This window comes from Aulonocara stuartgranti (genome assembly GCF_965226115.1).
Source record: "Aulonocara stuartgranti genome assembly, chromosome: 18".
NCBI classification, from domain to species: domain Eukaryota; kingdom Metazoa; phylum Chordata; class Actinopteri; order Cichliformes; family Cichlidae; genus Aulonocara; species Aulonocara stuartgranti.
In genome coordinates, this window is record NC_138954.1 from 12,403,201 (window position 1) to 12,428,572 (window position 25,372).

Sequence of the window (25,372 nt, forward strand, 5' to 3'; positions counted from 1 at the left end):
CCTCCCACTCCACCTCTTTCGTCTTTTGTCTTCCATTTCCCCCTGCAGGGTAATCTCTTTCTTTTTCTCCCCTTACACCCCCCCTTTTCTCTCTCCCTTTACGTCAACAATAGCTCCTTCTTTTTCTCCTTTTCCACCTCGCTGTTTTGCTTCAAGAGTGGTGATTATCAAAAATTACCAAGGCTGTGTCTAGCTTGTGAAATCATAGAAGACTCCAAGCCTGAGCTGAGAGAATATTGAACGGCCCATTCCTCTGTCCTGTCGCTCTTTTCTCTCTTTGATTCGCCCCCAGCAGGTGAACATTCCTGCTCTGATACTGATTGTTGTCGAAACGGTCCGGCCGATTGCAGCTCACGTCTCCGGCATGTTGGTTTGTTCAACAGGCTTTCGGCTGTGCGTTTTTTGGCACTCCAGCAGCAGTCGTGTGGTTCTCTGAGTAACTGACCTGATTTATCCTTGACAGACGTGGATCAGATGGTATTTGCAAATATTTACTTAAGGTCATTTGTTGCTAACACTTTAAATATAGCATCAAGTACCACTTGGAGACAGTTTGCCGAAGTAATAGGAAATCACTTGTTTATGTGGGGAATGTGGTAACTTCATTAAAGAAAAAAAAAAGATGTTTAATGAAGCAAAGACCACTCTTATTAGGAATTTAAACCAGCCCTCAGTTTAACTGAAAAAGTCTAATTATTACCCACTCTGTCAAGTTGTTCATCACAGTTGCTTGGCTTCCCGATTGACTGGGTGGGTACCTGTGCATGCAAATGATTCACGTACAGAAAGGGATTTTAGCAAAACCTTTACCTTCAAGTAAAGTTTTCACCAACCAGATGTCAACATTTCCTCTTGACACTTAAGCTGAAACATCTAGTTGCCTTTACTCTGTGATGCAGTGCACTGAGTTTACACATCCTGCCACAGGAGAGTACTTTAAAGTCAAGCTTTGTATGCACTTTTGTTTAACAGTGTAAACTGCACTACTTGAATTGTCCCAAGAGGGCAAACAGCACTTGCTGCACACTCCAGCTAGCTTGAAAGGTTATTTGCAGATACTGTTTGGCCCTAGTCTGGTCTTGAGCCACCTCCATTGATTGAGTGTTCTTCTTCCTTCCTCCTTCACTCTCCTCTCTCCACAGGTCCCAGCTCTCATCGCTGCCCCAACACTCCAAGTTAGTCTGCTTTCTCACCTACTGTGTATTTCCCACACATGCAGTCTTTCTTCCCTCTCTCACGAAACCCATTCCCGCGTTGCAATCCTGACAGACATCATGAGCCTACAAGCTTACAGCTTCTGGCATTCCAAGGATGCTGCAATGTCCTCTTTTGGTTGTGAACTTCCCACAACACCTTTATGATAGAAGCAGTGGATTAGATGGTTTCATGGGTAGTTGAGCAGTGCGGACAGTTACACATGCTCTACATTAGCCTTGTTATCTATGGCTTCACTCTCCATTTAACCAACAACACTGCTGTAGAAAAAAAAAACCTTGGTGAAAATGCACAAACACATGTACACCGATGTTAATGTGTTCATAGGCTCCTCTGTGTGATAGAATTCAATTTGGGTAATTGGCCAGGTCTCATCGTGTACAGCGGCCATAGTTACTAGCCATTAACCATTAACGTTAGAGCATTATTAGGGCTGGAGCGGTCTCTCATCTGAAAGCATGACCCATGACCTTATAGATGTGCTCAGCCAAAGGCACTAATGTTAATATATCTGCATTTTTAAAGCGTCTGATCTGTGTGACTTCAAGGCTGTGTGTAAGGTTAATGATACTCCGTGTATAACTTTAAAGTGTCTTCATGCATTACATACAGTTAACTTTTAACACATGAGCCAAGTTCCCAGCAATCCCTTTAAGTACATAGCCCTGCCAAGTTCAGAGGCACAGGGGGAATTTGTGTCGGTAGATTAGCAATAAATCATCCAATAACCCAGCGATGAGAAATCTAGAGAGCGGCAGGGGGGTTGTTTGAAATTAATCCAGCCCGAGCGCTCCAGGCTGGGCCGAAAGATAGTCTATTGTAGGGAAAGGGATTTTCAAAGAAATGAGTTTTGGCTGGTGACCAGTCAGTTTTTTTTCCTCAGTAGGAAGTGACAGTGTGACTGATTTGTAGAGACTTGCGGGTTCTTGCTCTGGGCCCACCTCTGCCACCAATTGAGCTTTGTGGAGTCAGAGAGATGTCTGTCTCCTGCTTCCTTCAAGGAGCATGCTCACCCAGTCACTCATGTGCATCTCCGTATCAGCCCCACCTCTGTCCTACTCACTTAGCATGACGATATCACCAAATGTCACCAAATGTCACAAGCCTGTTTCAACTTGTGCACTCTCTCTCTCTCTTTCTCTCTTTCTCTTTTCTCTCCCTCGCCTCATGCATTGTTGAACAAAGTGCACACTCCTCACTGTTACACAGCCACCCCATGGTCCCACCGGCAGCCTCACTCACCCTGTGGTCCTACCAATGTTTGTGCAAGTCAGTGTTCGTGTTTGACGCAAAAACAGCCAGGTCTCACTCTTTTCTCCCCCCCCCCTATTTTTCCTCTCCCAGGAATGAGGGAGCACCCCCCCATTCCCGTCGCTGACCTGGCTGACCACATAGAGCGACTCAAGGCCAATGACGGCCTCCGCTTTTCCCAGGAGTACGAGGTAAGAGCAGCGCACTAACGCTGTATCAGACATTTTCACTCCTTCAAGCGTGAAAATGTGTTTCTTTGTTATGATATCTGGGGGGAAGTTTTTCTCTTTGATCCCATATGCATGTATTCTAATAGATTATGGAAGCCTTCTTACGCGGACATTCCTCAGTCATTTTTACAACTCTATTACCAATCTCACTAGGAAAGCAACACTTACATTAAATGCTGTGAGATGCCTTTTCACAAAACTAGTAGGTGGCAAGTTGCTTAAGCAATCTGTGTGCGTGTTGATGTTTTCCTGAGGAATGTTATTTTACAGGCAGCCTCGGTGAGAGATTATCTCTAGTCTAGTGTTCTTCCTCACAAAAACAAAAGCAAATTTGCATTTAAAGTGGCACATTGTTCGTCTGGGTACTGAGCAAGGCCAGATGAAGTGGAGAGGCATCCTTGAATGCAGAAAAAACAAGAGCCATCTTTTATTTATTTGCTGATTTGTTTGATGTGTTTTCTTTAATTAGCTTTATTCCATCAATGGGTCCAACAAGTCTTTTTTTTTTTTTTTTTTGGACTGATTGTTTTACATCGATTTAGAAGGTCATGTTCTCGCCTCTTTCAGTTTGTTCCTGACCGTACATCAAGATGTTATTCTGTGCAATTTTGCACCCCGAGAGAAACAGCAGAGTAATTTTGCCAACCTCATAACCATTTCCCACGCAACATCATAAGCCCAAACTATAGCAAACATTTTATTTGAGCTGATCGGCTATCTGCCCCGTCCAGTGATTACGGGGAAAATGACATCAATTTGATAGCTTTATATAACTGTTCTAACACACTTGCTGACCCACAAAGCAAGCTAGATAAATACAATTATAAAAATTCTTCCTTGAAAATGTAGTGTTTGTGTACTTTGCCTTATGAATGATAGAGGCCTTGTTTATTCAGTTTTCATTTTTTGGAATACTCCCAGCTAAAACTAACACAGCAGCTGTGTGATTAATCCTTTCTTTAGAAAGCGTTAGTGTTTTGCTGCAACACGTTGGAGCTGAAAATGTGTGTTGGAATTTTGCAGGTTCTAGTTTACAGGACCTGCTTTACTGAGAAATGTTTTGATAGGCCGCCGACCTCTGCAGGATGTAGCCTGCCTTTCATCCAATGACAGCTGGGATGGACTCAAACCAGCCACGATCCTAAGTTAGATAATAGTTAAAAAATGGATAAATGGACATTTTGTTCACTGAAACATCAAATATCTCTGAGAAGTAGCCGTTAACAGTGCACGACAAATTATGCATACATTTGTCTGCAAAGTTTTTCATTTTATAACGTACAGAATATGTTTCTAAAGGACATTTTCTGACTCGCTGTGAAATTAACAACTAACCGGGGAGATAATTAGGCCTTGGTAAAAATCTGCTCCCAATTAAGTTCTTCCTTGTGTTGCTCAGTGCCTCTCTACAACATCACCCTGCCGGCCTGTTGAGTTAGTGTAAACGAATCAAGCCAGAGAAGTGGCTTGTATGACTGCAGGCAACCAGCCCAGCACCATTCCCTTCCTGCACCAGTCATTCCAAGCCAGGGAAGACCCCCTCCATCGCCCGGCAGATGGCCATCCATCTCTGTGCCAGCCATGGCGCTGTGGCAGAGCTCATGGCGCTTTGTCACAGTCACGTTCGCCGGCTGCTCCCGTTGCGTCTTACCCCAAGGCTCAGAATATCTAGTGGCTTTGCCACTTCCTCTCATCACACTGAGCAATGAGCACACTGGGTAATGAGCAGAATTTGTCAATCAGGCATGCTGCAGCTCCCCTGACAGTCTTTTTATCGCAGGAAGCAATATCATGCAGCCGTCGTCATAGCAATATCATTATGTTTATTTTAAAATATTTCCACTGTGTCATTGAGAGTACCTTGGGCATTTGCCTCTCACCTCTTTCTGCCACTTCTACCTCTAACTTGTTTGCTAGTTGTCATCAGCCTAGTGTGCCTGCTGTGTTCACTGAGCTCTCAAATCGATATGACATGTTTTGACTGCAAATAAAGTTTTTCTCTTCACACTGACGGCCACGGACAGAAAAATTGGCAGTGCTGAGCTCATCAGCAGCAATAGGCTTGTGCCCCTGTGACTCTCACCGCAGCGCAAATTGGAGCTGTAGTTGCATATGAGCATTTTACATTTTTATGTCCTGTTCAGAAACAAAAGTGCAGAATAGCTTAAATTTCAATTTTAAGCCACATTTATACTAATGTAGGTGCCACTTTAGGAACGCTATCAGTTCATTGTGTTTGTAAGAAAGCAGCTGAATGGCAATTTGCTGTACGTTTGATTTACAAATAAGGAGAACTACACCTGCTTTGTTCGTATAAGGACTTTTTGCAGAAACATTTAATGGCCCAGGATCTTTATTTTCCTCCTCTCGAGGCTTCACCTTGCACCATAGATTTTGTCCATTATCCGAGTATTTTTACATGAAAGCTGTGCTGTAACATTTTGACGTAAAATGACCTGTAATAATTAACTCATTCACTGCCAGGGTTTTTGAGCATTTTTACTCATTTTTGAAGAGCCACAGAAAACTGTGTGTTATGATCATATAAACGCTGAACCTACCAAAATGAAGAACAGACTCTCTTCTTCCATCCAAAAAAAAAAAGCTTGTTTCTACCATTTTCCATTCTTTAGTAATCAGCTGTAGAAGAGAGGTGGGTTCCACCAAAAATGCCTGTTTTGACCACAAAAAGGGAGAAAACGAGCTTTTTGTGAAAAATACATTTCAAGCAGTCTGATGTTCACTGACAAGCTGCCCGAGGTTGTATTCTAGCCCCTCCCATTGAAAAACGTAATTGACGTCTATAGACGTCAATGGCAGTCAACGTAAGTTTTTCAATTGACGTCTATAGACGTCAATGGCAGTGAATGAGTTAAATTACTGAAGTTGCATTAAGTTAGAGAATTAATTTTGAATGTGTCATTTTAACTCCTGCTGGATTTGTGAGGCACGAGGCCCGGGGAATTACTGGACATGGTTCCGGCGTGAGCTGTGGGGGATCGATATGGCATAACAAGAGATTCTGTGACATTATCTAGCAAGGGATAAGAGGCCATCACATATCTCCCCGGATCGATATATATGCAGCCTGCTGTCGTGTTAGCCCAAGAGACAAATGACGTAAGAGGGTCAGAAAGAGAGAGGACAAAAACACAAGCCAGGAAGATACGATAGAGACAAGAACAAACAGTTGTGGACACTGCACCAAATTGTGCAGATGACCTCCCAGGATAAGGTAATTCAGTGGAATTGTCAAATTGTGGACTGCAAACTTAAAACCTTTCTAACTTCTCAACTAAAACTAAAGCCTTTCTACACTCTGCCTATGAAAAATTGAGACCCTTTATATTTGTACTTCATTAGCATAAGACAGCAAATGTCACGCAGATAACCAAACTGTTAATCCACAAAAAGCAGCTGCAGAGCAGCAAGCATCAGGGATTCACTTTGTAAGCTGGTATCCACAGCACAGCTTCTCGTTTTGCTCGGTGGCTCTCTGTTCATTCTCTCATAATCATTCGTATTTCATTTATTCATTTTGTTGTTCCCTCCTTCCTCTGTCCTGTCTCACAGTCCATTGATCCAGGCCAGCAGTTTACCTGGGAAAACTCAAACATGGAAGTAAACAAGCCAAAGAACCGCTATGCAAACGTAATCGCCTATGACCACTCCAGAGTGGTGCTCACCTCCGTTGATGGTAAGAGCTCACGTAACCGCTTAACCCCTCAGATAGCTATTGACTGACACCGCCATCGATTGAGGCCTCCTTCAAAACTTCCAAGGACATGTTGTACGCCTGCAGGTGCAGGTTTAAAAGATGAAAATTTTGCACACATAAGTATCTTTTTTTGTTCCGTATTGATTTAAGCATGTAAATCATAAAGACCTGTGTAATCTAGGTGATTGACTGACAGGTTGTCTTTGACTTCTGGCAGTGTACAAAGGGAAAATATCCATAAATGAACAGTGAAATATTATAATAGTTACTGTACTGTCTAATAGGAGTTTTATGCACACTGTTTGTCTTTTTTGCAGCCGTTCCAGGAAGTGACTACATTAATGCCAATTACATCGACGGCTACAGGAAGCAGAATGCCTACATTGCTACTCAGGGGCCTCTGCCAGAGACACTGAGTGATTTCTGGAGGATGGTGTGGGAGCAGAGATCCAGCACCATTGTCATGATGACCAGACTGGAGGAAAAGTCAAGGGTAAGGAGAAGCCTTAAAAATATTGTAATGTGCAACTTCATTCCTCAACAATTCCTGCACAAAGCATTAATCATGCATTGATTTAATTTAATTTATTAATAATGAACCCCATAAAAGTGATTATAATAAATTATTAATTGCAATGATAATAATGAATTTTAAGTGGTACATAATGTTTAATGCTTGTTAATATGTTAGTTGTAAAATATTTTGTTTGATATTATTGTTTATCTTTTTTGTTCACTGTTGAGTGACAAATCAACAAACCAGTAGCTGTTATTGGTGCAGAGAGGAGAGCAAAACGAAGGACTCTTGTATAGAACTTAAAGCCACCGAGGCTGACAATGCTGCAAACAAACCCAACCATCAGCTGACGTTTGGAAGTCAAAAAGTGGACAGAAATGGAGTTTTCTGATACACAAATGGCCTGTGTATATATATTTATGTAGCTTCACACTGAGGAACTTTACACCCAACAAAGCCTGAAGGCATATAGACACCCAGTCCTGCTTTAAAGCTGGATTTGTCAGCCTGATCAAAGTCACAAGGACTTCAAAGGATATTTTGCTTGTCTGCGGACAGTATCGCTTCATGTTGCTGCTCTTCTCCGCAGTCTTCGGCAATCTCTAAAAAACTTCTGCGTGAACTCTGTCTAAATATGTTTGTGAGGTAACAGCACAAACCTTCGTACCGTTTCCGATTTCCCCTCCTGTTGTTTGCTTGTCACTTACGATGAAGTTATCCTGGCAACTGTGCGTCTAACTTTGCAATCCTGCTATTGAACGGTCCCACGTGAAAGTGATGCATGTGCACTGCTTATATATTCAAATCTGATAATGCAAACTCTTTGATTATTTAAAAATTGTTCAATACTCGATTTCTGCGTATTTATTTTTGGCACTTCCTTATCAAGGTTCCATACATATAGTAATACCACGAAAGCCACAGCACTATAATGAAATTTCTGAAGTTGGAATGAAAAAGGATTGTCATCTAACAACAGTTGTGGGCTCCTAAAATAAATCTATGCTAATAAAAGAAGTGGAGAAAAAAAAGAGAAAGAGCACCAGACAACTTGAGATTCAAAATTGGACTGGGTTTATTTAATTACCATCACAAAATCATGCTCATGAATTCCTTGGAGGGGGAAGAAAATATCAGCATGGAGCCCTGCCAGTATGTGCTGTTTTATTAGTGTATGCATACAGTACCCTAATAAAAGACAGTCTCCAGATGAAGAACGGGAGAAGAGAAGAAGTATAAATAAGAGTTTGTTTCCAAAATCCCAGACTCAACTGTTTTGGGGGAGAAGATCATTACCTGAAGCTGAGTTCATCTATACTGATTCTTCGCAATTGTTTTGTCAAGCTTTAAATTACTTGCTATCCTTCACAACATATCATCTGTTTTAATTTTAAGCTATCAGTGCAATCAATCATTTAGGCAAATTGTGAGCACAATATGTCTTCTCAGAACAGAACTCATTTATTTGTTCCTCGGAGAATATATTCAGCTTGATTAGATGAGTTTTATTGCACATTCACTTGATGGGGAGGACATACTTGTATTCACAAACGCCTCTTGGTATATTTAGTGCGTCTGAGTGGCAATTTCAGAGCCCTGTGACAGATAAACAGGCTCTCCTTCTTTGAGCCCAGAGTGGTGGCTGTGCATATACATAAGGATATAAAGAACTGAAACACCACGACACGAGGAACCTAAAGAAAAATGAATAGGCCTCGGAGCCAATCCCCACCTCCTACACACATTTTGAAATCCGCTGGTTTGCCAACACCATGGAGAGAGACACAAAGAACCAAACCCGCCTTCAACCAGCTGGGGGTGGAAGTATTTTTCCAAATCATATCAGACTACATTGGATTTTTTTTATTTTTTTGTGTGTGACATCACAAGAGTGGTGGACGAAGCTTTAGGGGTGTAGTTTCATTTCCGAACCAGGAGGTGGTGTCTCGGTGCAGTGTTAGCCCCTCCAAAATCATTTTTACTTTGCATGAACCTTCCACAAACTTCTATTTTCAGTATAGCTTATAGCTTAACGCTCACAAAGAGCTGTGCAGTAATACTTTGTAAACATATTGTGATACACGTGGTGCATCCAAATCAAAGCAGTCTTTCTCTATACAGAAGATTAAACATTTAGTTTAATCTTCTGCATGTATGTGACAACTTTTAAATGGCTTTTTCCAAAACGGTATCAGACAGCCAACAGTCAGCTAAACTGATTAGATTCCCTAATTTAATTTTGGAATAATATTGAACACTTAGGCTCCAAACTGTATCAAACAAACAGTGTTTGCAGTGTGATAATGAAGAGAAATGCATTGATACATTTGCAAAATCATCCCAAAATAATGCCTGTGCTTCTAATTAGACACATGGATTTACTTCACTGTTTCAGGGAATTTTGTTTTTTAGGTCCACTCCTTTTATATAAATACACAATCTTTATTTGTCTGCGTCTCTCTCGCAAATGCACTCAGGCGCATATGGTGCGTGAGTCAACCTCCCACCACCCAGTTAGACTGACGTCTCATGCCAAACAGAGCAGCTGCTTGACAAATATAATGATGAGATCCGGCCGCAGGAAAAATTTCTGCTTCCTCTTGCATTACTAGTTAGTAAAACCCTAAAAGGTCAGGACTCGAAATGAGACCAGTGGTATTACTCACGTGTGTGTGTGTGTGTGTGTGTGTGTGTGTGTGTGTGTGTGTGTGTGTGTGTGTATAGATAAGAGGTCTATGCCAGCTGCAAAAGGCCAGGTGACGACATGTGAGAAAGCAAGGTTCAAAGCAGAAGCAGATGATAGTGAAACCTGGAGCCTGTGTGTGTGTTCGTGTCCCTCTGTAGTGCTTTGTGTAGGAGAATATGCCACCCAACCTCAGGCAGCACAAAGATATTCATTACAGTGGTGACTGCTAATCCATATGTTTGTACGGCAAGCAGTTCCCCATCACTCAATTGAGTTTCTCCTGCGAGGTCTGCCTCTGCCTCTGAATGGAAACTGTCACCGGGGGAGGTGAAATGTGAGGGGGTGAATTTTAGTGCATTTTGTGTGTCAATTTTTACCAGCTTTCTGAGACAGCCAAAGTGCTTCCAAATGTCAGCTCTGTACTGCAGTATCAATATGATTAGCTCACCCGTGCCACATCTCTTCCTCTCATGTTATCCAAATCAATATCAGCAAGTTCTTGTCCCAGGATTCCTGACGTTAAAGCTGATTCTGTAGTTGTTGTTTCCGTGCCTGTAACTGACTGGGAAAAAGCCTTGAAAGGGTCATACTGAACATGAAGTGCTTCCAAAGACATTTTTAGACAAGCCAGGAACTAGAGGGGAAGACCACAGACTGTATATTAAAGAGAGAGGATATTATAAACATGTCTTAAATATCTTATGTTATCTCAAAAGAGCACATCACTCTGAGTGCAGACCCCTTGTTGTGAGTTTCCAGAAGTAGAATAGGAACCACTCCCAGTTTGAATTTCAGAGACAGACACCTTCTCTGTTTTTAGGATTGGGCTTCAGACTTTCTTTCTTGATCTTTAACCACCCCATGTTTATGCCCCTATAACCTTGGGATGAATGAACTACCTTCATGTTTCTGCCTGAGCGTTTCCCACTTGGGCAAGACCAGGCTGGCTATTCCGAGTGTTTAGGTATCAAGGTGATTCATCACCTTAACCATTAAACTTTGTTCAATAGTTGTTGAAGGCGATGAAAGCATTTCTAAATATCAAATGACTGATTATGTGATTGCATTTTTGTAAGTCCAGTTTTTGCCAAGTTACCTTCAGCAATTAAATTCATCAGTTTGGTCAGGAAAGGTTATTTCTGAGTGAAGAATAGCTGTGAAAAGAAACATTTTCTTTTTTATTCTAAAGTAGTGACAACTACACGTTGCTAAGCCACAAGGAGTAAAATGAAGGCCAGTCGTCATTTCAGAGATACACAAACACTCGGTGCTAGTGTTTGGAGAATCTTTAGTCTCATCCACAGCGAAGTTTGTGGATGAGACCAAAGATATGGAGCACATATGGAGCCAGGTGGCCGAACCTGCTGTCCATTCACGGCTGGCCAGAACAGGCTTTTAGACACATCTCCCTCCACAATGCAGCACCCGATCAGCACAAATGCGCCAAAAGCATACATGACAAAGGAGTGCGAACCACCCGACAATTAGCTAATTGAAAATGATCACAGGCTGGTAAAAGACAAAGTGGGCTTTTTATGCTCGATTGAAGCCCGCTTCAAATGTGGACACACATGAACGCTCATGCAAAAGCTTGCTTCTGCAGTGCTCTTTTTTTTTTTCTGTAGCGGATACCTGAGCTGATGCCGAGTCTTCAGTTTTTAATTAGACAGTGGACAAAGCCTTTGATCTGACCTCTTTAATGTTCCCTCCTTGTTAATCAGTGTGATCCTACAAGCCTCTCACTAGCCTCGTGGTGCATACTCGCAGCAGTTCACTCCTGACAGCGTGCCCTCTCTTTTGCTTCGCCAGGTGAAGTGTGACCAGTATTGGCCATCGCGTGGAACAGAGACCTATGGGATGATCCAGGTCACCATGTTGGACACTGTAGAGTTGGCAACGTACAGCGTCCGTACTTTCGCCCTCTACAAGGTAGAGTAGCCTTTTTCATTTGCAGTCTAAATGCAATTCCTCATTTTTCTGCAGACAGTTAAAGGCTATTATACATGAATAATCTTTCCATTATTGTAATTGTTTTTGTAACTTCCAACATTCATCTCTTCTTCTTTTAAGAAGCACTTTTTTCTCTCAATTTGATTCGTATACTTCAGTGCAGTGATGATGTGACTAATGGTTTGTCCTTTATTTCTCCTCTTCCATTTCTTTTTTCCATCACTTGGTTATAATTTCTAACATTATTATAATTCCTAATTAAATGCAAGTCTCTGGCTGGAACAATTAATTGGTTTCAATCAGAAATGGTGACAATGCCAAGAAACCCCTTCAGAGAAACCGCTGGGGCTAAGTTCCAAAATTATACACGTTATCTACACCTACACTTGCAGCATGATCACAGGCCTAAAAGTAGAGCGCTCTATGTACTGCTATCAAAGTTATGCGTTAACTTGAGACCTTAAAATAGTTAATCACATGTGCTTTTCAGACTTTACTGCAGATTTTACGTGAACGATGAAGAATGATGAATCGCATGAAAAAAACAGCATGACCTTTACTTATTAAAGATGAAAATGTCTTACTTTAAAGGAGCCAGTTACACTTTACCATGCCAGGATCTCCCACTAGGCTTCCTGTTTTATTGACTAAACTGATTCACCCACAGAATGGCTCCAGTGAAAAGAGGGAGGTGAGACAGTTCCAGTTCATGGCCTGGCCAGACCACGGGGTGCCCGAGTATCCCACACCGATCCTGGCCTTCCTTCGGCGGGTAAAAGCCTGCAATCCTCCAGATGCAGGGCCCATGGTGGTCCACTGCAGGTGGGAACATGAAGAAACAAGCTGTGTTTTTAGTAGTGCATTAATCAAACAGAATAATAGATACATACTAAAAACTGAAATACCATTAAAATATATTTAATGGAAGTAACAACTTGTAACAACAGGCGTTATGAATCTGCTCTGTAAAGGACATCATTTGCAACAGAGATGATAAAATGTTGTTCTTGTGGACACTGATATTAATTTGCTGATGGTATTATTATAGAGTAATGATATATTAATTTGCCCCAGTAATTTGTTACTGTTAGCAGGTGTAAAACAACTAACCCCGGATGATAAGATGCTGAGTGTTCAGCTGTCAAGTGTAGAGAGAACATTAAAGAACCGGGAATCTTACTATACTCTACAGTCCTCCTGATTGCATGTTTGTTTTTTGTGTTAATGATGTCTTTCCACCGCATGATGATCGTCTGTACAAACAGGAAAACATATTAATTTTTCCGTTTCTCTCCATCAGTGCGGGCGTGGGCAGGACTGGCTGCTTCATTGTGATTGATGCCATGCTGGAGCGCATGAAGCACGAGAAATCTGTAGACATATACGGCCATGTGACGTGCATGCGTGCCCAGAGGAACTATATGGTCCAGACTGAGGACCAGTACATCTTTATTCATGAAGCCCTACTGGAGGCCGCTACCTGCGGCAACACCGAGGTGCCAGCCCGCAACCTTTACGCCCACATCCAGAAACTCACCCAGCCCGCACCTGGAGAGACGGTCACCGCTATGGAGCTGGAGTTCAAGGTGATTGACGCACACACATCAAATAAATTTCTTTCATAATTACATAAGCATATTTAACTGTAATCAAGAGTGTGTAAAAGTCAATGGATTGCTGCACAGGAAGTGGTAATAAATAACAAAAGTTACAAAATAAAGTTACCATTCTCCTTGTTTTTCCTCACATTAACGAAACCTGTTTGCTCTGCTACTTTTATGGTGGAATCTTGTCAAAGGTGCAACAGATTGCAGCTGCAAAATCCGTGTCGGTGTCACAAATAATTAATTCACCCAATCGGCCACTGCACAAGTATTCTTTTTGGGGTTTTTTGTGTTTTTGAATCAGTGACATCAGCGCTGAGACATCACAGCCGTTTGCACGGCAGCATCACTGCATACAGACCAACACATGTTTCAGGGACAAATGTACAAGAACAAGCACACATAAACACCAACACGTGAGCACACATACACATGGAGAGTTACAAAATGACTGACACTCGCACATACACACAGCTGGTGCTCAAGGTCGCAGTCACACGCGCACACCTTCTGTCAATAGCCATTGACTGTGATGTTATTACGCACTCTCCTCCCAGCGCGGCTCTGCCATTAGCCCTCTTATGACCATGATCCATTCTGTTTGAAGTGATAATAGCATCTACACTCCTGCCAACAACAGAGAATGAAAGAGTGAGAGAATGATTGTGGCGTACGTGGGGGCCACAGCCTCCATGCCCACACAGTCTGGCCACATCGCACACGCACGTGCACAAATTCTCCTGGAGTACGATAACTGGGCATACACGCTCCTGTGCTGTCCATCTGTGCTCTGTCCACTGCCAGCACTGAGCATGTCACGCCTACAGTCCTTCAAGCAAGCTCTGGGACGCTATGGGAGACAGTCTACTGCAGACAGCAGATTTCTGAATCAGACCATCTCTAGTTAGGAGTAAACTTTTGAGTGGACTTGTTGTGCTTTTTCCTTAAAGTGGTTAATGCTCATAGTAAATGTGGCGAGTTGTGCTTCAGACTCCTGTAAACAGTTTTCTTTTTAACTCTTGGTACTCTGTAATGTCAAAGAGAGCAGATATCCCTATTATGATCATCTTAAACACATAATTCTGGCTGCGAGCAATGTAACCCTGCCCACCTGCTCTTTAAACCTTTTACTTGGTAGGGGTATCCAATCAAAAGAAACTATGGATAGAGAGGCATCCTTGTTTATTTACTTGACTGATTTTTTTTCTCCCTATCTCTTTCCCTGCCTGTTTTCTTCCCACCGTTTCTTAAACAGAGACTGGCCAACTCCAAAGCCCACACGTCACGCTTTATCAGCGCCAACTTGCCCTGCAACAAGTTCAAGAACCGCCTGGTGAACATCATGCCTTTCGAATCCACGCGTGTCTGCCTGCAGCCCATCCGAGGTGTCGAGGGCTCAGACTATATCAACGCCAGCTGCATCGATGGCTACAGGTCAGTGAAGGACTTCGTCTTCGAGATCTGAGCAGCTGTGAATTTAAATAGCTGATCTTGCGCTTGCTGTAAAAGGCGAGTGTGGCGTTATTGTGTTTTTCTGGCAACAAATCCAAACCAGCTAAGCACCACTCATCCACTAACTTCACTACAAATACTGCAGTGTCTTTGACTCACATTTCCAAGCCTGTTTGTTCCTACTGCAAAAGAAAATTGTATTAAAACAAAATGTAAGCCTTGTTTCAAACATTACTTTAAGGAAAACTTACAGGATTAAGTGGAGAATTTATGGAGTAATTTGTTCAGATACTGTTGGTATCCCCAAATACAAACAGCACCAAGTAATAGAAGAGTTTCCCACGCTGTCTTTGAAGTGTCCTTATGAGTGTTTCCCAAAATTCACCACCATCATCTGCACATCACCATCCCTGTTTATTGTCTGTAGACAGGCTGTGTGTAGGCTTTCACTGCTTGTTCATATTGCTAGTTTGGACAGCCCTGTATGGGTTAGGCATATTAGGGCCACTTAGAATATTGGGGTGTCACACGGTGTGCCACCAACCTTCTGTCTGTGTGTGTGAGAGGGGAGGGGGTGACGATGGGAAATCGTGAGGGACATACAGAGTGACACAATAGGAATGGCAGAAATTATATATGCTGGAATAAATAACAAGTTAATCAACTTATTGTAGGGTGTCTTCCTCTCTCTTGTGCCCCCCCTCGGCCCCCCTTGTTGGCGCCCCTGCCTGTATGTGGGATTGGCTCTAAATAAACTACAATTTGAATGCTAATCGTAATTAAGAGACATTTCAAAGGTTGATGTGTTTTTAACAGTTTTTAAACAAAAACAAATTATGTAATGCATTAAAAAAATGAACTGTATCAGGCTTCGGCAACAGATGCAAAACTAGTGCAATTAAGAAATTGTTGGTTTTGTTTCTGTCAGTGGATTCATAAACATTAAGAGATTCCAAAGTAACACCAGGCAAACCATTTGTGGTTGTTTGAGGGTGTTCACATCTAATTTGTGGTAACAGTAAAAGGCTTTTAGACCCTTTTTATACACAGGGTCAGACTGAAGGCAGAAAATGAAGATGAATGCTGTACAGAGCTGGCAGAGCATCACCAGGGAAGTGTCTGCCAATGTTAATGAGTACTAGAACTCAGGCAGACATTGATAGAGCGGGACTTGCAAGCAAATATTAAATACAATAATTACTTTTTTGTTAACCTTTCTAGTTAGCCTCTGTCTCCTGACTTGGAAGTTTTCATTCATTCCTGTATGTAAACACTCTTTTGCAGCCATGCTCCAATTCAGTGTCCTGGAGTCCCGGCTTAAAACAGCAAAGCAATGCATCGCTATGCTGATACTTTTCTGACTATACTGCATGTAGCAGGCCTGCAGCCTTCTTTCTCTTTTTTTTGGCATCACTGATTGTTACAGGTGTAAAGAATACCATAGGAAGGCACAATGGAGTGGATAAAACGTATGGGAGGGGATTGGAAGATGAGGCAGCAGTGGGCAGTTTCAGCTGTAAGAATTACTCCCGGCTATGTCAATGTGACTTTCATTCAGTAAGCCACTGCTGCCTTTATATTGAGGCTTCTGCTGCTGTCCCCGTGAGCTCTGTGAGTCCAAATTGCTTCCTAGAGGAAGGAAGATGAAAAGGTGCCTCTCTGTTTTATATCTATACAAGCATGGGCAGAGATGGCTCCTCTATGGTGGAAGTAAAGCGGATAGAGTCAGGTAGCATGAAATGTCATTTAGTCCATATGGGGGCCGTGACCGAGACAACACCTCAACTCCCACCTCCCAAATCCCCCTCCCCCACCCCCATCTTCAGTCCTGTTATTAATGAGAAGGTGCTCCACAGAGGCAGACCCTCCATTGTTGCTGTGTAAATGGCATAATTGCAGCAAGAGAGTATCGTAATGAAGTGCGATTTCTAAAACCCTCCCTGCCTTTTTCTTCTCTCTCTTCTATTTTCCCCGCCCGTCTCTGTCTTTTTCCTTCTTTATTTTTACCCCTTTCTATCTGTGTCTCTCTCTGCTCTCCTCCCTAATCTGTCTCCTTTGCACTTTTTTCCCCCCTCTCCCTGTCTCTCTCTATCTCCTCCCACCCTTTTCTCCCACTCGCCATCTTAATTTTTCCATCCAAACACCATGGCAGAGACAGACATCCGGGTGGGGACCTGTTGTGTGCACCAGCGGCACTGTGTAATTAAGCTGCTTTTAAACGCGGGCATAAATAAAAACTAAACAGGGGCCTCCAGTGCCCTTCACCCCAGCGCCTTCAAGAAAAGCCAATAATATGCTAAGCTAATGAGAGGCGAGCCATTGATTCCAGCTATGCTATCAGGGGCGCAAGCCCTGGATATGCTCCGATGCGGGCTGGAGTTTTAGCATTGTAATGAGGTTGAAATGAAACACTATGTCCTGAAGCACTGCAGTCATGTGGGATGATGCAGAGAGTGCTTTGTGCTGTTTGGCTGTGCACTCATTGGGACACTGCAGCGAAGTTGTTATTGTGTGATACACTTTGAATTGTTTTTGTTTTGGTTAGGGGCCATTTTATGGGAGGGTTAGAGGGGTCCACCCTATTAATTTAAATTTTAGTATTCATCCCCTGCTTAGCTCTGCTTTTTCTTTGCTTCCCTTTCTTCCTCTGCTGCTCTCAAATCCCCCTTTCCTGCTTTCTCATTTTCTTCCTTTTCCTCTCCCCCTGCCTCCTCTCTTCTGTTCTCTTCCCTCCACCCTCCTCGTCCTCGGCAGCGAGTCCTACATTGCACTCTGATGACCAGCTGGAGAGAGCAGCGTTCGCTCTTTCATCTCATCTCAACATCCTCTCAGTACTTTGCACATCTCTGCTGTATAGTTTGCGCTTTCTTCCCCCCGTTTTCATCTTTTTAATTTGATTCCTCACTCTTTTCGCCTCCCCCTCTCTGTATGTCATCTCTTCTCCCCCAATCTGTTGTTTCTGTGTTTGTGTGAGCGAGGCCCAGAGTACATTCTAATCTCCCAGTTCCACATTAGCACTTTGCCTGCAGCACCTTCATTAGCTGTTCAGCCATGGCTCAGCGTGCGTGTGTCTGCATGTGAATATACTTGCAGAACTTTTGCACCCAAAAATGCCTACACCTGAATGCCAGTTTGCATGTGTTGCAAACATGTGAGAGTGTGTGCGCACATGCATTCTTCTGCTTGGGTTTGTGTGTTGGATTACTCAGAGACTGCTCTCTGTTGATCGGCGCTCTGCTGCCATCTGCTGTTTGACAAAACAAACTGCTCAGCTGGACCAAAGTCACGTAGGACACCAGCACAGCTCTGGCACCTCAGTGGATGAGCTCATCTCTCGTTTTGTGAGCATATCAAGTGCTGCCTCTCTCTCTCTCTCTAAGTCTGTGTTTCAAAGAGGAAAGAGGGGGTCAGAGGATCTACAGGCTTGGATTACTCAAGAATGAGGATAGCTGCCATCAATTATTTACCATGTACAGTAAATATGCAGGAAATGTCTTGTTGACATTGTCACACTTTCAGCATATACAAAGCCTGCAAACAGGATCTGAAATACCCAGCTAAACAGCTTCAAGCTGCTTTTGTTTACCTTTACTAAATATCACATTGTGTATATACTGTAAATGTGTATATACTGTAAATGTCATGCAAATGTGTTGGGTTTTTGTTTTTCTGCCCTTTAAGTTTTATTTCAATAAGTTCATGTCTGAGTATTCAAGGACTTTGTAAGACGTAATTTTCTGGAAGCACAGTGGGAATAATTCCTTTGCTAACCACTCTGCAGCCACAGCTCTTCTTTAATCATTTAATCCTTTCTGGTTATTGCTTTGGGATGTGCTTCTTAATGCCAGTTGTAAAAGCACCATAAAATTTATAATTATTATGTGTGATCTTTACTTTTCGCCTCCTCTGTGTGAATTTGCATCTTCAGACAGCAGAAAGCCTACCTGGCCACCCAGGGCCCGCTGGCTGAAACCACTGAAGACTTCTGGAGGATGCTGTGGGAGCACAACTCCACCATTGTTGTCATGCTCACCAAGCTACGAGAGATGGGACGGGTAAGACGCGAGCGCAGACTAAAAATGAGATGACAGTGTCTATACGTGGGCTAGTTTCTTCTTTCAAGGGTTGAACTCCAAATTGTCTAACGCCGTCACTACTTTTGAGACTTAGATTTTAGTTTTAGGATGCGCATCCTCTCTCTGAATTATATGCCTGCGAAGTATAGACTGTAAAGCTGCACTCGGGGAACACTTAGCGTAACACAAAGGCTGGATACGGGGGCAAACCGCAAGTCAGGCTCCATCATGGCATACCGCTCGTTAGCCGCCCCCTCAAAGAGGTACTGTTAGACTGTTTTGGAGGTTTTTTTGTTTCTTAACCTTTAAACAGTGCGAAGTTGGTTCTTTTCAGTTGTAATGACAAGTTAAAATAACCAAGTGTTGGCTCCAAATTTTAAGGGTACAGCATAAAAATCATATTGTCTAAACTTCACTTTCAGCGAAATGGCAAAAATAAATCTCTCAGATCATCAGTCACATTCCTTACAGGGAAAGAAATGGGACACTCATCTTGGCAGCAATTTGATTAAATCCATAATATCTTACTGTGAGCTGTTCTGTGATTATGCAGGTGATTCTGACAGCACTCAACTGCATTTTACAGCTTTTATCACCCTCTCAGCCGTAATCACAGCTGATGAAAAAAGCTCTCATGCAAATCATCGCTGTAGTTAAGAACACAAACAAATTATGTAAATATTTTGCCACCTAAGATGAATCAGGTAATATTTCAGAACCACAGATTAGTCTATCAGGATTTTCTTTTGTAAGCAGAGCCGTTCTCATGACTCCAAATGATTAATGACGTACAGTAACCCGTCCTAAAAACATACCAATAACAAATCGGAGCAGTCATTTTTCCCCTAATGGAGAAAGGTTGTTTAAATTTAAGAGCTGAAAGTTTCTTCCTTCTCTTTTTCTCTTGTAGGAGAAGTGTCATCAGTACTGGCCAGCAGAGCGGTCAGCCAGGTACCAGTACTTTGTGGTGGATCCGATGGCTGAGTACAACATGCCTCAGTACATCCTCAGAGAGTTCAAAGTCACAGATGCCAGGGTGAGTTCACTCTGTGTGTGTGAAACGCTGCATATGTGCCCACGTGTGTGTGTGGACTCGAATATGTCTACGTACATGTCTTCAAGGCAGTGGAGGTGGGGAGGTTCATTGGCATTTTCCACAAATACAGCCGTCCAACCAAAAATCCATCTTAATTTTAGGTTTTCATCCGAACGCTGACATTCACGCTAAGTGTTAAGAATTATACCGACTGTAATTTCAAGGTAGAGATGATCAGAACGCGCTCTGTGTTATTTTTCCTGACAGGCTGACATCAAGTGAATGCGCCATCAAACATTTTCACCCGGATTTAGCACCAGCGTGCTTGTGCTATGAATCGTACGCGTTTTTTGTGCTTCTAGATGTGAGCGTGTGTTGTATGTGCGCGTGCACGCCGGTGCATGTGTGTTTCACGATCGCTGTGAAAATACATGAAAAGCATAGCCTTCAATCCCTGAGGGCCAGTACTGCAACTCCCTGTGATGCAGTAGTTTCAATGAGCTATAAATATACTTTACTGTCATCTGAAGGCTCCCAGCACAGCAACACTCTAATCCCACATCCACTCTTTCTTTTATATGGGTGTGTGTGTGTGTGTGTGTATAAATATATGTTCCTCTCTGCAGTTTGCAGACCTGAATATTTGTCTATATGTATGTTTTCGCTTTGTGGGCCACATTTTATGGTCCCTTCTGCAATCCTGTATAAACAAAGGTTGAACAAATTATATGTTTAGAAATGCGCTCATTTACTCCGCATAATTCTGACACTACGCTGCCACAAATCTGTCACTGTGATCCAGGTGGTCAGCTTTATTCATACTGCGTCTGAGGTAGATATTTGATGATCAGACGGCTGCAGTGACAGCCAACAGGATACTCATAAACCTCAACATGAAACCCTCTGCTGGGTTGTTGTTTATTTTTCCCCCCTTTTGAGTTCAAAGCACAGCGAGATCTGTGAAGCGCACACTCCAGAGTACAGCAGAGAGCTATCGGGTCTCTCTTTTAAATGAAACTTCTCTCTGAAGCTCCATATCTGCTCCCCCCTCAGGATGGCCAGTCCAGAACAATCCGCCAGTTCCAGTTCACCGACTGGCCAGAGCAAGGAGTGCCAAAAACTGGAGAAGGCTTCATAGATTTCATTGGACAAGTGCACAAAACCAAGGAGCAGTTTGGACAGGACGGACCAATCACTGTACACTGCAGGTGAGGAGAACGACTGTGCTTTGGACTCTGCTCCCACCACGACTTAAATTTCAGAATATTTAGAGAGCAGGTGTAGTAATACTGTCTGTGTGTGTGTGTTTGCTAGTGCCGGGGTGGGCAGGACCGGAGTCTTCATCACCCTCAGCATCGTGCTAGAGAGGATGAGGTACGAAGGTGTGGTTGACCTCTTCCAGACAGTAAAGACGCTTCGCACCCAGCGGCCCGCCATGGTGCAGACAGAGGTAAGGGCGATGTACTGATCAGGCGATTGTTCCCGCAGTGACAGGACGGCGTTTGAAAGTCAGCGTTGTATATTTCTCTGATTTAAACTCTGTGCAGTCTGAAGTGTCCCTTTTCATTTTGGTGCCATAAAAGCAAAGACTTACTGACAAATCCTTCCTTAATCAAAAAAAAAAGGTTGTTGGGAGGAGGGGAGGGGGGTAAGAAATCCCACAGCAAATTCAACTAATGCTATCAAAGCAGCCCTGCGTCAGATTCTCTTCAAGTGAAGAAATCGTAAATACGTTACATAACAAAGGATATTAGAGGGAAAAAGACATGATGTGAATTCAAATGAGTTCATAAACCTTTTAAGGTTTATGATATAAAAATGTCTTTTTAAGATATAAAAAGAAAAGGAAAAACATTGTAGCGCCTCTAGTGTAAATACTGAAAAGTACTACAGCTAGTTTTGAGAAAACCTCTGGCCTGCTTTTTAAAGCTTTGTTTACAAGAAACCTTAATAAATGCAGATTACAAGAAATGCTGCTTTAAACCAAGTTAATGAATATTTTGTTGGCTGGACGAGACCAGTCATTATATTTAACAGCAGGAAGTTCGATGACAACTTTCTCACCGTCTTCTTCCTTCTTCTCCACAGGACCAGTACCAGCTGTGCTACAGGGCAGCACTGGAGTACCTGGGGAGCTTTGACCACTATGCAACGTAACCACTCCCACCGAGCACCTTCCCCGGTCAGACCTCTCAGGAGTGTGCCAAGTGTCCCATCTCAGCCGCCATCCAATCACTTGATCCCCCCCCAGTCCCCGCCCCCACCCCGCTACAAACCCTGTCCCCTCGCAGCTACCGGAGGGGCGGAGAAAGGGATGAGCTTGCTGACCCGTTGACGGTTTTTATCCATCACAGAGATACACGCCGAGTTAACCAACCACCTGAGATTTTTTTGCTTTAAAATAATAAAACATTACAGTGACTATTGACAACTATGACAACTCTTGTACAGACCCGACGGCGCAGACTGGCAGCTCGTCTCTCTGCTCCGCCGAAGCCAATCCTCCCTGATTGTCAAAGGCTACTGGTAGCACAAAGAGAGCATTTTCATTTTTTTGTTGTTGTTGTTTTTATTGTGTTTTTATGATTCATTTTGTCAAACGTTATTGTTTAATATACATTTTTTGGGGGTTGTTTTTAATAATCATTTTAATATCATGCATTTCTTCTGTCTTAAACTGCCCAGCAGCCTCGGGTATGCATTATTTTCATAATCATTTATAGGGTACTTTAGCAGAGGGGACATGTGTTTTTAACATGTTCCTAGGTACTAATACAGGAGGACCACTGTTCTCTGAGCTGCTCTCAGATGTTTTTTTGTCACATCACATTGTTGTTTTTATCATTTTATGTGTCATAAACGTTGTTTTTGGTCTTACTCAGTTCAATAGCTCAAATTTTGCCTTTTCACTTGCCGTTTCAAGTGTACGGAAAAAAAAATCAACTGAGAAAATTGATTTCAGAGCACAGACTTGCTGTAGTTGTCTTGTAAACGTGGTAGCTAGCTAAAAACACAAGTGAAATATCTAACAAGAGACTAAATCAGAGTTGTACAGAAATGGAAAGCACATTATTTGTACGGTTTTTGGGTTGTTGTTTTTTTTTTTTTTCTTTTTTCCTGTTTTGTTTTGGGTTGTTTTGGGGGGTTTTTCATCAGAAGCCTATGGCATTGAGGCCTTCATACTCCACTGAGGAGAACTTACCTGAGGAAAGACAGACTTTTATACCCAAAGGGTAGGCGACAGAATATAAACTTCCGCTCTCTGAACATAGATGCTCTTCAAGTCCCTCCCATCTCCTCACTCACCATTAACCTCGGTTTGCTGGAGTGGAACCACGCAGACCAGACGGGAGCGGAAGTGGTTCATATGGGCTGAGGAGCAGAGCCATCAGCGTTGGTACCTGTACAGAATCAACCATTCCTACCAGAGGGAAAAAGACTCAGCCCTTTGGACTGATATTATTTTATACAGAAATAGAACTATAAAAATATATATATATATATATATATATATATATATATATATATATATATATATATATATATGATTGATTATATATATGTACAATTACACATAGATATATACACAGCTTCAAAAGTATATTGTTAAAAAGGATAAATTCTGCTGATCTACCTAGAGACACCGCAGAGAGCCTGCTGTCCTAGCGTGTGTATTAATGGAAACACCCGTTGTATCTACTGTACTACCATAGTAACTTTGACAGCCGGTTGTTCGCCCGAATGAGGAAAAACAGCACAAAACCCCCCCACGCACACCCCGACCCCATCGAATGGACGACTCCTCACTCGCCACGGGCATCGCACCGCTCAAGCACACAGCTTCTCCCACACAAACTGCAGGAGGGGAGCTTCAGATCCACAAAGATCCTAAGTGTGGTGGTGGTGGGAGGAATGGGAGGGAGTGGGGTGGGGGGACTTGAAAACGCTGGCAAAAAAAACAAATGTTCATTTTTACCTTGTGAATGCTTAGTGCTGTAGGGGTTCGATCTGTTGTACACAGTCTGTTTTCTATTTGTTGATAAAGAACTGGAATTTCAAAAGAAACTGTTGATGATAAAAAAAAAAAACCATTGATGTTAATAAAGTTACATAATTGGGTTTTTGTACAAAGACTGGCCTGTGATCCTTTGTTTCTTACTAAAAGTGAAAAGTTTACATCTTACAAGATGCTCTTTACCTCGCGCTCAAAGAGACACCTGTGACCGTGCCTGCTTATCGCCCACTGAGCATGTGGTCGCTCACAACTGTTTTGTGATGCATGGCTGCTATAGTTGCAGTTAATTGAGTTTCCTTTGTGTTGAGGTATTTCTAAAAGTGTGTTTGTGGAGTGGTGGGGAGAGTCTCTGACTTGTGAAAGATGCCAGCCCCTTAGTACTTTTTAGATTTTAATCTCCCCCCACCCCTTTGGAAAGAAAAGTTTTCTTAATTTCTTAATCAGCTTCTGATTATACCTTTGTACACCGTCTAAGGCAAAATAAGCACAACTCAAGGCTTCCACAAGTGTTTAAATATGTGGTTCATTTCACATTAGAGAACGCTTGATTTGTTTTTCTTTGGTTTGAAGCAGAGGAGGGTGCTGGATTGAAGTGGGCGGGGCTGTGACATCCTTGCTTCTGTTGCTGTAGAGTGAACTCCACCCGTATAAAAGCACATGAGCTCAAATTCAGACTTTTCATTTATACGTATAATGTCTCATCTTCCTCCTGTAAAATGTATTTTTTTATGTATGTATATTTGGCTTTACATTTCAATGTGCCACATTTCACTGACTTTAACAGCTGCAGTGAGGTGCGAATGACAAAGTGATCATTATTAAGTGTCCAAAGCCCATTTTAGTGATGACTAGTGAATAAATGTTATATAAGAGTAGTCATTCAGTGTTTAGCAAATTTTCACATTAACTGTGTATTGTTCGTCTGATTTGTAGCATAAACTGTTTATAAAAGTAGGACATGACCAGTAACTCCCTGAGAAGCCTCAACTCTAGCGTTTTAGCCATGACCACTAGTAACCCTGTTTAGCACCTTGGTTCACTCACAGACTGAAGCTGGTTATTAGTGCCAAATAATGGAAAATACTAGTACTTTACTCATAGAAACTTGAGAAACTTCTTGGACGTGCTGTTAGTAAAATGAACTACATAGCGCAGGCCATGTTGTTTTAATTCCATGAAAACGGACCAACGCCTCAAACACATTTCACTGTCAAATTAGCAGAGGAGAGGGCTAGCACACAGCTACAGTCTCTGTTGGCATAAATATAAAAACTTTCAATCTTTAAAAAAGTGTAAACGTGAGTTTTTAAGGAGAAGACACACTGTTAGGTTTTTGACACTGTCCCCTTACAGCAACAAGGTCCTGGGTTTGAATCCAGCCCAGAGCCTTTCTCCCTGTGTCCGTATGACCTTCCTTGGGGGTACTCCAGCTTCCTCCCATATTCCAAACACATGCATGTGGTTAGGTTACTTTGTGGTTCTAAACTTCCCATAGTTGTGTGTGTGTGTGAATAGTTGTCTATCTCTCTGTATTAACCCTGCGACAGACTGGTGACCTGTCCAGGGTGTACCCTGCATCTCACCCCTTGACAGCTGGGATGGGCTCCAGCACCCCTGCAACC

General features: G+C 42.5%; 1 protein-coding gene across 11 annotated transcripts in view; it reads left to right on the forward strand.

Annotated features, from left to right (window-relative positions):
* LOC309693664 (receptor-type tyrosine-protein phosphatase F) overlaps positions 1-23,224 on the forward strand; it is a 161,050-nt gene extending 137,826 nt beyond the window's left edge. For 8 of the 11 annotated variants that reach the window (XM_082513103.1, XM_082513099.1, XM_082513106.1 and 5 more), the window contains 13 exons: positions 1,143-1,175; positions 2,560-2,657; positions 6,270-6,393; positions 6,732-6,907; positions 11,427-11,546; positions 12,235-12,389; positions 12,868-13,153; positions 14,427-14,605; positions 18,552-18,678; positions 19,610-19,735; positions 20,789-20,943; positions 21,050-21,185; positions 21,824-23,224. In XM_082513103.1, the coding sequence (XP_082369229.1) occupies positions 1,143-1,175; positions 2,560-2,657; positions 6,270-6,393; positions 6,732-6,907; positions 11,427-11,546; positions 12,235-12,389; positions 12,868-13,153; positions 14,427-14,605; positions 18,552-18,678; positions 19,610-19,735; positions 20,789-20,943; positions 21,050-21,185; positions 21,824-21,892 (1,784 nt within the window). In that variant the 3' untranslated portion in view covers positions 21,893-23,224. The remainder of the gene's footprint in view (positions 1-1,142; positions 1,176-2,559; positions 2,658-6,269; positions 6,394-6,731; positions 6,908-11,426; positions 11,547-12,234; positions 12,390-12,867; positions 13,154-14,426; positions 14,606-18,551; positions 18,679-19,609; positions 19,736-20,788; positions 20,944-21,049; positions 21,186-21,823) is intronic. The other 3 variants (XM_082513107.1, XM_082513109.1, XM_082513101.1) reach the window with 1 other exon arrangement.
* Positions 23,225-25,372: the final 2,148 nt, after the last annotated feature.